This window comes from Cololabis saira, chromosome 19 (assembly GCF_033807715.1).
Source record: "Cololabis saira isolate AMF1-May2022 chromosome 19, fColSai1.1, whole genome shotgun sequence".
NCBI classification, from domain to species: Eukaryota; Metazoa; Chordata; class Actinopteri; order Beloniformes; family Belonidae; genus Cololabis; species Cololabis saira.
In genome coordinates, this window is record NC_084605.1 from 29,519,364 (window position 1) to 29,531,720 (window position 12,357).

Here is a 12,357-nt window from a genome sequence, read left to right on the forward strand (position 1 = left end):
TATGCCTTAAGGGGTTTCCTTCTCCTTTAGTTGGTTTTATATTTGGCTTTAAATCTGAAAAGTTGTAAGTCCCAAAGTGCACATCAAAGTGAGTTATTCAGCTACATAAGATTCGGCTCCTGAACTGTTTTGTTTTCAGTTTAGGATTTGCTTCCCTCACTTGTTTACATCACTACGAAACACATTTGTGTGATCCTGATTCAGTCTGCAATAAGAGATGGGACCTACAAAGCTGCATTTCAATTAGAAGTGGTAAGAATGATTGGTTAAATTAAGCTTCTTTTTAAACATTAAAGCCACTCTATGTAGGAATGCCAGTTCTTTCCACATGGGGGCATACAAATCCACAAAACTGAGAAAAGAGCCACTGGTAATTCTGTGTTAATGAGTGGGATGATCTGACACAGTCCCAGTAGAGATTACCTTCATTGTCTTTTACCCCAGTAAGAGACATGAAGTCTTCTGTGATACACTACCCCCATGTGGCTACAGGTGGCATTGAGTGGCTTTAAATCAAGAAGACACACCAACCCCACTAAAAAAAGATATAATAATAACTTAAATTAGAATTATATGATCTTAAACAGAGCTAACTAGACTGTATGAAACAATGAAGCCTTAGGTCACACAACCCCTTGGTTTCTGAAGATTTTCGGTTTTGAGGCAGTTTTTCTTAGTAAGGGGAACAGCCATATTGCTCAAGAACTCGTCAATCAAAGCTAGATTTGCTCCCAGCTTCTTCAGCCATTCACAGTGGGATATGTCGTTTAACATGTTGACTCGATGGCGAAACCAAGAATGATCGTTGCATTTAGTCAACGATGGGCTAATGCTAATAGGTGGTTGCTTCGCTAAGCGCGATAGCATGATGATTACGGATGAGTAAGTCATATTAAAATACATATAATGCTTGATATAAACTCTCCTGGGGTGGTGCAAAGAACTTCAGAGTTGTGATGGGTGGGAAATTAAACGATTGAGACCAAAATGGGTTTTGAACAGGCTGTAAATACGTTTATTTCTACTCTACTAAAGTTGAACATTTTAACATAGGAGTCAATGGAGATTGACTTGCTTTTGGAGCCAGCCTCTAGTGGCCAGTTGAGGAACTGCAACAAAACATAGTACTGTGTGGGCCTCAACCCAGAAATTAGATGGTTGCCGCTTGTTCTACACCTTTATTTACTGAATACCTTCATCTCAGTTTTTACATTATGCAAATTCATGATGCCAGTCATCAGTAAAGCCGGTCAACCAAGGTTTTCCAACTCTTCCCAAGAGGACCAACCAAAAACCACGTATAGTGTCTCACATAAATAACTAGTTACTACAATCTGAAACAAACAAGACAACAGACACAACCAAAGCAGGAAGGAATGCTGATGAGAAATGATGTGAATGCTAAATATAGTGTACTTAAAAGTACTTATATGAGTACAAAGTATAGTTAAGTATTTCAATAAATTAATGTTTTGCAGGTGTAATTTGGTCGCATGTAAGATAGAGTCAGTCTTATTCTTCCCTTTAAAACCTGGCAGTTTCAAATGCTCACTTAAGAAAGAGAAGACAAAAGAAAATGAGGGTTTAATGAAACTGAAAAATATCTTTGTAGTCTCAGGTTTTCAATTAGCTTTTTAAGTAACTTGCACATCTGCTGCAGGGACTATCTTTAGTATTTTATTCACTCTCTGTTTTAAATAAAAAGTTCAATATAGCTTGAAACTTATATCTCAAATATATACCCACCAGTGAAAGCCAAAGATTTAACTGGTCAAACTGTCACTGTAAGAGATGAGACAGGATAGATAGGATACACACTCATTAATTTGCTTTTATTTTATTGTTATCTATTTTTCCACTTATCAACTGGTCAGTGGTCTGTGCTTGGACATAATCTGTACTCTGAACCATTACTTGCTTTGAGAAACAAAACCTAGAACTCAGACACAAATCCTGCTTCTTAGCACAGCAGCAGAGTTGCAGCTTATCATTAAATTGCTGCTACTTCTTCTGTTTTTTGTAGTTTAATATTAGCAATGGAAAATATATAACACATGTATAACACATTAAGTGAATTTCTCCTCCCCACTTTTTACACTAAAAGAAATAAATAAAAACAGTCTTCATACATATCCATGGTTCTGTAAACTGGAAACAAACAAATAGCCGGTATAGCCTGCAACCCCCCAAACAATAACAAGCATTGCATCAGCCAATTACCCACAGAGGGGACGGTTCACGCTCATGCACATGAAGTGGGGGGGTGTGGAGAGTTTCTAAAGGGTTCATGATGGGGAATATTTTCTTGGGGAGCACTGGAAGGAAGAGCTAGCTCTCTGTGTTTTGTTTCAACTATGTGAAATCACAGATAAATGACTTACCCTGCCTTTAATAGTTTCACATATTAAATTTCAAACATTGTGGGTTGCTTTGGCTAAGGGGACAGGGCGGTTGAAAGATCACTGGGTTGCAGCCCTTTGGAGTCCACATGTCAAGGTGTCCTTAGGCAAGACAATTAACCCTACATTGCCCTGATGTGTTCACTGTTGTGTGAGTGGGTGTATAATGAAACCCAAGAATGCCACACACAGACTATAAGAAACCTGTGTACATACATACGTGTGCTTATATATCAGAAGTCACGAGCAGACAGAAGGTTGTTGTCAGCTAAGACTGTGGAGAGTAAGGCGCGGACCTAACTGGTCTGATTTGACATTTGTAGTTTGCAGTTTACTGTGCAGCAGCAGAGCAATTTATATGCCATCTACTCTGCACAGTTATGTTAGAACATTTTCCCTGCAGCAAATTGTCACTTGGTTGCTTGCTTAACAAGCGACGGAACAAGACATGACAAGACAAGATGTGCAATCCTGTTTGTGAGTTACATAAGAAAAAAGAAGCACTAATGTGAGTTGTTTTTCAGAGTGTGTGGCGCTTGTCTTTTGGAAGCCGCTGCTGTCTAGATCAATTTGACCATCTGCTGTGCCTCTGACAGAATACTGATGTTACAGCTTTATGCAAATTTTGATTAGCTGTACTGAAGTATGATCAGCACCTGTTAGGAGATGTAACAAGGATTAGGATGTACATAGCACCCATACTGTTTGTAATTTTGTTTTCTCAAAGAGGAAGACCCCCTACCATTACATAAAATACACTACCTGAATACACTGAACGGCAACGTTTGTCCCTTAATTAATTTTTCCTATTGTGATGACACATAGATTTTTATTCTAGGATTCATTGTTTTCAAATTGTGAAAGACTTTACAACTTACTTCTCAATAGTTCAAGATTGTGGGAAAAAATGAACACAACTATAAATGGAAATAGATATTGTGAGAATGAATAATTTTATGATAAAGATAGCACAACAAATGTGTTGTGCAATTAAAACTATAAGTGGTCTGACTTGTTTTTTGGCCAGTCGGCGTATTTTATCCAATAAATATGGATATTTCCTCATTAAATAAAGGTAAATAGAATCAAATGCATACTGTGTACAATGTAAAGAGTTTGTTTGAAGGTATGAAGAAGACAGCATCTGTGTTTAAACCGCTTCAATCAACGTCTGAATCTGTACTGTATGTGGGAGCAGATTTTCAATATCTATGCTTATAAGCTGCACTAGCATCAGAGACTGCAGGACATTTTTATGTTTGAGGCTCAATCTTACATCTAAAAAAAACACTGAAAAAAAAGCTCTTTGCCACAGAATTTCCATTTATATAACCCAAGGGAAAAACAGACTTCTATCATGGAGTGTTTAGATTTTATCCACACAAAAAAACAAAAGCTCATTCAGACACACACACACACACACACACGTGCAGTTTCAGACCTTGCGTATGCTGATGGAGTCGTGCACGAGACTCTGCGTGAAGTAGAGGACGGCATCAGGGGGAAGAGGGTGATCGTCCCTCAGCAGGAGAGCCAGCAGGTCCGTGGCCATGTGCTCAAACTTCCAGGGCCTGAGACAGAGGCAGACACACATGCAAACAAGGACTGAAATGAGGTTTTTCTGTGCTGGAATCTGTTCTTGGAGCATCCTATTTGCTGGGAAACCTTTTCTTGCATCTTAAGCAGTCTGTCAGTGGTGTTATCTACAAATACACATCCTAACTCTTATAGTGTAATTCTTATTTTTTTTGTGAATGCACAACACAGTGTGCAGATGGTGAAAACAACCCACAAGTCTCTGTCTTCAAGGCAGTCCAAGAGGTCATTGACGAGCTTCTCATATTTCCTGCATGAAAGCAAAAAAAGCTCAAGTTAGCAGAACAACATCTAATACCAGTGCCAGCATAAATAAGTTCTCAATCTCTAAGAAATAGACAGAGAGAACAGATACTAACACCCTTTGGTATCTTGTTTATATTCCTACCGAGCAGAAACCACATTTCTGATTCGTTGACGCTGAATCCCCTCCTTCTCTTCCTCTTCAGATGGCACCTCTAAACAAGGAGCGTGACCTTTAGATAGCACGATTTGATTAGCTATCTCAACACACATTTCAGATACCTAGAGATGGAAGTAACCAGAGTGGTCAAATGCAGTTAATAGAGCCCCTCTGGCGAGGGTAGTGTGATGATTGTGAAATGGACACGTCGCTCACAGTGAAGTAGATCCCGATGGTGTCATGCTGGCGATGGATCCTGTCAGTGATTTCATCGAGCAAGCGACCGATGGACGGTTTCTCGAGGTTCATCGAGGGGGACAAGCCACAACGAACCAGAGTGGGCCACACCGCGCCCACACAGTCCCAGTCTCTTGCACTGGCCAGATTAAAACCACTATGTGCAGCCAGAAGGCAATACAGAGCACCCTGATGAAGAAACACACACACACTTATATGAATGTCAAATTAAATTGCAGACAAACTGCCTTGATTTGAAATGTGGGCAGCATTTCTAAATCAAAAATGCCAAAAGCAGCTGTCATGTCCAGTCACATGTCAAGGTCTCATCTGGATGCATCAGAGAGATGGGGAGTTTTGACTTCAGATAATATGCATCCTGCAACCTAAATATAGAGCTGAAGTTGATCAATTACTCTGTCAAATATTCAGAAGAACCTTATCAAATCACTAACAGTCACACGAGCACGCTAGATTGAGAAGGTGTTTATGTTGACGCTGTCACGAGTCACATTTCCAATGGATTTTAATTTATTTTCAAATCAAAATGCCACGGCAAGTGAGGAATAATAGGAAGCAGGCTTCGTCAACGGTACTGTTCCTGTTGGGTCCATTAGCATCATATTAATTTATTACCCGCCTCCACGGAAGACTGGAAGTTACATGGACATTTTCACCATTCATTTCATACGCTGTTTGCCCATTTCCTCTGCTCTTTAAGCTGTGAAGCATGAAGCTTGTCCCATTATTAGGACTTTTTTTTTTGGTGGTAAACGATCACTTTGTAAAGCGCAAATCAGTCTCAGACTCCTAAGCGACCCCTTCGCTAAATAATTTCTGTGATTTGGTAAAGTAAAAGCCGTCCTGGTCTTTGGCACCAGAAGTGAGAGGTTTATTTGAGGAGATTTGATGCCGTCACGTATGAATGAGCTTAATTTTCCCTAAGGGGAATTTCTTCAAACATTATTAACCCAAGATATTTTTTGTGTTGCGCCATGAGTGTCACTATAATATTTAATTATACGTTGCATTTCAGGCTTGCAACCCTTTCCACAAAAATGTCTGGACTGCAAAGTGTTTGCTTTTCCTTCACACTTAAAAAGATACCAAGCCATCATGTGTTTCCGATGTTATTTTTTATTCATTCTTTTGCCATTCTTCGTGCAGGCATGTGTAAAAGGTGTGCAACAGATCACGGTTCCACTCTAAGAACGCATCTCTGCTGGTGACAGGTCAAGACTGCAGGCCGGTCAGTCCAGCACCTTCTTGTTCCTTATTCAAGTTATTGTTGTGTGAGGGAAATGTGGTTTTACACTGTCTTGTTGGAAAATGCATGGATGCCCTTGGGAAAGGTATTGACTTGAAGGCAACATATGTTGCTCTGAAACCTTGCTCTACGTCTCTGCATTAATGTTACCATCACAGAAATGGAGGTGACCTTCGCCAAGGGCAGTACTACAACCTCACACCCTATCAGAGCCTGGCTTTTGGGACTTTACAGGATGCTTCTTTATTTGCACGGTAAAGTTTTCTGAGTGTCATATATGACCAGAGCTTTGTTATGTGGTGCTTGCGAAAGGTTTTCCATGTGGTTATATAACTTACGCAAGATATATATCGTATTTTCTGGACTATAAGCCGCACCTGTATATAAGCCGCATCCGCTCTATTTGTAAAAAAAACAATAAAAAAAAGATATACAAGCCGCACCTTCATACAAGCCGCATCCGCTCTATTTAAAAAAAAAGATATGCAAGCCGCAAATATTTATGTTGTTAGATTAGACATTTACTACATGTACAGAACCATTTTGAACTGTAAATGATGTACATGTTTGTACCTAAATAGATCCTTTCCTAACAGTGTCTTTTAACACGGCAGGAACTTTGCTGATTAAAACTGGACAGAACCAAGAGAAAATAACCAGTATTTATTTATCTATTTATCTGTTTGAAATCTGCTTCTATTTCTATCTGCTAAAGAAGAAGTAGCGTATTCTTCTTTGCATTTATTTTGTCTTAGTTTTTATTGTAATTCCGGTTAGAGCGCCCGAGCGGTGGAAGAAAAATCCACAGAATATTATATAGTATATATAGTACCTTTTTGTATAAGCCGCATGGTTCAAAACCTATGAAAAAAGTAGCGGCTTATAGTCCAGAAAATACGGTAGATAAAAAGACAAAACATGAAATCATAGTGTCTTGCAATTAAATAAAAGTCATGTAAATGCAGGAATCAATGCAACAATTTTGTAAGCCTGTTCTCAGTTTTCAGAGGGTGCCCTCTTTCCTTCTGTTTGTGGGGTGGCTCTGGTGAGGCCAACAAAAAACGGGTTCAGCAGAGTGTGAAAAGAGGCAACGATGTTGTATAAGGCCCAAGTGCCTTAAAGCGTTAAGCGTAGGCTGTACCTTGAACTGCTGGTGCGTGCCTGTGGCGTGTTGTGGTGACAGCAGTTGTAGGATGTGGGGAATCATGTCTCTGTAGGAGAAGCTATAGGTTCCCATTGCTCCCATCAGCACATTCTGAGCCTTGCTACGTACCTGCAAGAGCACGAAAGCACAAATGAACATGTATGCATACGTAGTTTCTATTTTAACTCAGGATTTATGTAAACGCTATTGTGAAAACGGGAACCGGGTGACATTCTCATTAAATTTGTCACTTTTCTTTCTGTTTTTTACCTGGCTGTACGTGCTGGTAGAAAGCAGCAGCAGATCACAGAGCAGCTCCTGATGAACTACTTTATATTCGCTGCCCTCAACCACCAGTTTTCTCATCTGCTCACACAAAAACGGAATTTTCACCATATACAAGTTTGTCGACGGCATTTGATATAATGTGTGCGTCACTCTGTGACCGTGCATAATGTCTGCGCGTCATCAAACGAACCTCATGCTGAAGTAAAACGCGGTCAATGAGCAGCGCTCTAATGTGCTGCTTTTTCCCATGAAGCTGCGGAGGCAAAGACGCAGCGTTAAAACCTCCCAAATGAGTGACTTATTGAAAATGACAGCAGTCAGTGGCCCTGCGCTCTTTTCCAGCTCACCCTGTTTTCCATGGACTTCTTGACAAGAGTGAAGCTTTTCCAGCGTGAGTCAAACTCCTTCTTGTGAGTGCCACGGAAAAACATGAGGTCACTGATGATCTGGAGTCAGACAAACAAACGGCCCCGTGAGCCCACCGTGGGGTAGAATAATTACATTTTATACAGCGGTAATAGAATTGTTTTAAATCCTGGACACCTTAATGATGACAAAGAGCGACTTTATGTCATCCTCCGAGTGCTCCAAGATGTGATCTAGATTGGGACATAGAGATAAATGGATAAATAGTCACAACTGCTGTCTCACTCTAAACAAAGTAGGGAATTAATAGTTGGAGCGTGAAGATAGAATCTACACTCACGAAGCAGGAGTCTCATGGTCTGGCAGATGCACTCTCTGTAGTTCTCCTGTGAATCATCTGGAAGGGAGGAGACACAGATGTCCCGTATGAACACAGAATTCAGGATGAGCCGCCTTGTTGCTCACTGATAATGATGGGGGGAAGGGACTTTTTTTTTTTTTTTTTTTATTTGCACGTGTGCGACACAGCAGTTTGCTTACTATATTCAACCCCGACGTGCAGCTTGATCTCCCCCAGACTCACCATGGAGGGCACCCTGAGAAGAAGTATGGCGAAATGTGACAAGAGTGCATGAAATTGTGTGTTCCTGCATTAGTGTGCAGAGCTGCAGTCTCACAGGTCAGGTACGTGCGGTCCATCCAAAGGGGGCAGCAAGCTTCCAGCTCCAAGAAGGCAGTGCTGCACGACAGCCAAACTCTGCAGCAGCTCCTCCCTGTGAAGAAAACGCAGCATTTCACTTCTTTATAGCATTGTTTGTGCTTATGTCTCAACAGTTTCATGTGAAAAATGCTATGCTCTGTGTTCTTGATTAGGGTTCAGCGAAAAGGCAGGTAGATAAAAAAAAAAAGAATGTCATTTGTCAGTAGGCTACTGTAATTTTACTTCTTTTATGCCATTTTCATGCCTAATTACGTGTGAACATCTAAATCCGAGACAAACGACAGTACACCTGCTCATTGGCTGATCTCCAGAGACGTGGCCTTTGATTCGCTGCAGTTCGGGGTGCAGGAGGCGGGACAGCAGCTGGAAGACAAAATTCTCCTCCTCCTGGTTGGGCACGTGCCAACATACACCCAAGGCTGCCACATCTCCAGCTCTGCCCCAGTCCTGGAGAAGGAGACGCAGACATTTTGGAGAGGTTGTTGCCAGTTTTTCCACTGGAACAACTGGCAAGCAAACCAGTACAACCAGTCACCCTCAAAACCACAGACCTGTGTCATCTACTTATTTAATATTTTGCAACACATGCAGAGGATAAGGACACAACTTAATGGAAAAAAACTGTTGTTTTTTTTCCTGCAAAGAGTAGATGATGCAGCAAAACACCTAAACATGGAATGAAATGAAGGGAAATAAAATATTAAAAAAAAACCCCACCAGTTCGGTACAAAGAACTACAGATTGGAAAATGTTGATAACTAGGTAACTGTGAACTGCCACAAAAGAATGTTGAAATAACGACTACCAGAGACAAAGGTTCAAAAACCCATTTACTATGCAGATTAATGGAGGTATGGCATCATTAGCAATGAATGATGTCAGTCTCCTTTTGTATGTACAGTAATCTGAGCTTGATCTGGTCGTGTGTGCACGTGAGTAGGGATGGGAATTGATAAGATTTTTTCGATTCCGATTCTCTTATCGATTCTGCTTATCGATTCGATTCTTTATCGATTCTCTTATCGATTCTCATTTGGAAAAAAGGAGAAGAAACCATTTTAGAAAATACTAAAATACTAAAAAGAAACAATTTTAGTATCAACTTTGTTTTAATAAAACAAAGTTGATACTAAAATTGTTTCTTTGTTTCAATTTCTTTGTTTCTCCGATCTTTTTTGTTCAAAGATATAAAACTTTTATATCTTTGAAGATATAATGAGGTGTTAAGATGCCCCCAGCCTTGGGCTCCTCGATGGTGCCAGTGGGTCCCCACAAAATGATTTGTAATATACAGTAAAATATGTATTTAATATAAAATGATAATAATAAAATAAATATTCTTCTGTAGAAATTAATGAAAAACAACAAATTATTTTGTGGCAATTACACAAGAATGTCCAGTAACATGTTCAACACCACAAACTTAGTCCCTGCTTGGTGACATTCATCTATTCTGGCCTGATTCTCTTCCTGCCTTGATGAAAGGAGAATCTAGCGGTAGATGCTCTTTAACTTCTCCATAGATGAGCTGATCAGTTGCAGCTGTGTCAGGAGCTCCGCTGTCTGCCGGAGCGCAGCTCTTCTAAAGCATGATTTATGGTCCGCGTTAAATCGACGCAGAGCATACGGCGTAGGGTACGCGGCAACGCGCGCCGTACGGTGCATGTTGCCGCGTACCCTACGCCGTAGGCTCTGCGTTGGTGTAACGCGGAACCATAAATCAGCCTTACCACATGCAGGCTGACTCCGCGCTCCCAGCGGATCAGCCGGCTGAGTCCTAACAGTTTCCCCCCTCTGTTGAAATGTCCACATTGCAAGAATTGTCGCCCTGTTGTCATCCTTTTTGGTAAAATGTAACCAAACTTCCCAGCGTTTATGCCGCTTTGTCCCCGTGTTTTCCTGCTGGGCGCAAATGCGCACGCTGCGCAACGTGCTTGGTGACGTCATTCGCGCCCGCTGGAATCGATAAGGGAATCGTTTGGGAAAAAGGCAAACGATTCCAAGGAATTGAAACACTGGGAACCGGTTCTCAACAAGAACCGGTTCTCGATTCCCATCCCTACACGTGAGTCACATCACTGAAGGGAAAACCTCTCACATCCGCTATGAAAATGGGACAGCAGCGTAATTTGGGACATTCAGATGGCGGCCACCTTCCAGGTTTTCCTCCAGTGCATACATGTAAACTGCAGTATTCAGCTGAAAAAGCCTCGAGAGAAGAAAATGATCAGACCACAGAATTGGTTCCACTTGTCAACTGTGACACCTTTAAAGAAAAAATTATAAATCACTGCTAGCAAATGTAAATGTGCTTTACAGGCACATCTAGCTAGCATCTGTTGGAGCTCATTAAATTTGCCCAAAAGTCTTGGAGAGCCAATTATATCAGTGCATCCCAGAGACTGTATATAACAATGGATGAAGCATTCTGTCACATGACCCATTGGTTTTTCGAGACCGGTTTTGAAGTACGTATGTTGCTCAGCAAGCCGAGGGAGTACGCCCACCGCTTGTCAGTCAAAGTTAGCTTTGCTTCTGGCCAAACCCCGCCGAATTATCTGCAGAACATGATAAGCGGGATTTTCTGTCTAACATGTTGACTCAACGGCAAAATCAAAAAAGACCTTCACGTTCGGTCGACGCTGGGTTCATGCAAAAGGCTGGTTCTTTCACTGAGCGTGGCAGCATGACGATTCTGGATGACAAAGTGATAACCGCCAGGGATTGGCTGTCCTGACTTTGAATTCAGAGACAGACGTTGCAGAAATTTCCAAGAGTAGGGTCACAAGTTTTTGATAAGTAAATGTTCATGTTCATTAAGTTTTTTTTTGAATGTACTTAATGCAAGTGAAACAACTTCTAGCCAACATTTACACAACAGAACCTATTGAATTAGGTCAAATTATGTCTAGAGAGAGCCAGCTGCACTTGTCTAGATTAGTTGAAGCTGCTAATGAAGCCAAGAGTACTTCGGGATCAATAAATACCAGACAGGATCAGCTTGATTTGGGTGAAGTGGAAACTGCTACCGTCAGTATTTATGAAGTCATCTTGAAAGTCTACGAACAGTAAAAGAGGCTCCTGAATTGATACGAATGAAAAGCTAACTAGGAACATAAGGCCATCACACGCATACATGTGCGCATATTTCTCCCAACTTTTGCGACAAAAGGGATAAAGTGCAGGTTTGGGGCACACAGCTCTGACAACGTCTGTAACAGTCGTGTGCTCCGACAGCGCTGATTTTCCTCCTCGCCAGTCTGAAAACCGCACTGTTGTTCCCGCCTGTCAATTCTCCTCTTTTTATATTGTGACGTCAGCTGTGAATCTGATTTTCACAGCGTGAGAAAAAATGGGCGCGTGGCCTGAGAGTGCGAGAAAAGTGTGAATTGCACGAGTCTCAATCTCAGTGTGTGAAGGTTAGGTGTCAACCTCTGGGAAGTTAACAGGCGTCGTTTTAGATCATTAAAGGCGTCTGCTATTCATCGCTACCTTTTCAAAGGATCTATTTTGGCTTAGTTGAAAGTTGTCAAGCAAAAAAAAAGCAATAAGTCCAAAATAGTAAACAAAAGTGTCAGTGAGCCAGTATGTGGTCCTGCTGTGTCACCATCTCATTTCAGTGTGATGAATGGTTTCTAATAATGTTATTGGAGATGGAAATTGGATTGAAAATATCAAACCCATAAAACCACATCTTAAAATGAGCAATAAGAAACAATATAAGGCTATTCTGAAGGAGTCCAAGAAAATTAATCCCTTCTGGTGGCAGACTATAAATATAACAGTAAATACTGTGAAGCCAAAAGAGAGGCATTGTTGGAACTGGAACCTGGAGTTTACTTTGCTGTCAGCTTGTATGATTAAAAAAAAAGGGTGGTCATTGTTTTTATGTCTTTATGATGTTGCAGTAGTTGTACAGTGTGTGTACATGTGCAT

The 12,357-nt window shown here is 41.0% G+C and overlaps 1 protein-coding gene across 1 annotated transcript in view; it reads right to left on the reverse strand.

Annotated features, from left to right (window-relative positions):
- The window catches only part of psme4b (proteasome activator subunit 4b), a 52,640-nt gene that overhangs the window by 17,195 nt on the left and 23,088 nt on the right, over positions 1–12,357 (reverse strand). The window contains exons 20-32 of the mRNA XM_061707746.1: positions 8,711–8,868; positions 8,378–8,473; positions 8,241–8,296; positions 8,041–8,097; positions 7,878–7,933; positions 7,682–7,780; positions 7,525–7,587; positions 7,317–7,412; positions 7,044–7,175; positions 4,615–4,824; positions 4,384–4,520; positions 4,192–4,245; positions 3,841–3,970 (exon numbers count right to left, since the gene is read on the reverse strand). Of these exons, the coding sequence (XP_061563730.1) occupies positions 3,841–3,970; positions 4,192–4,245; positions 4,384–4,520; positions 4,615–4,824; positions 7,044–7,175; positions 7,317–7,412; positions 7,525–7,587; positions 7,682–7,780; positions 7,878–7,933; positions 8,041–8,097; positions 8,241–8,296; positions 8,378–8,473; positions 8,711–8,868 (1,344 nt within the window). The remainder of the gene's footprint in view (positions 1–3,840; positions 3,971–4,191; positions 4,246–4,383; positions 4,521–4,614; positions 4,825–7,043; positions 7,176–7,316; positions 7,413–7,524; positions 7,588–7,681; positions 7,781–7,877; positions 7,934–8,040; positions 8,098–8,240; positions 8,297–8,377; positions 8,474–8,710; positions 8,869–12,357) is intronic.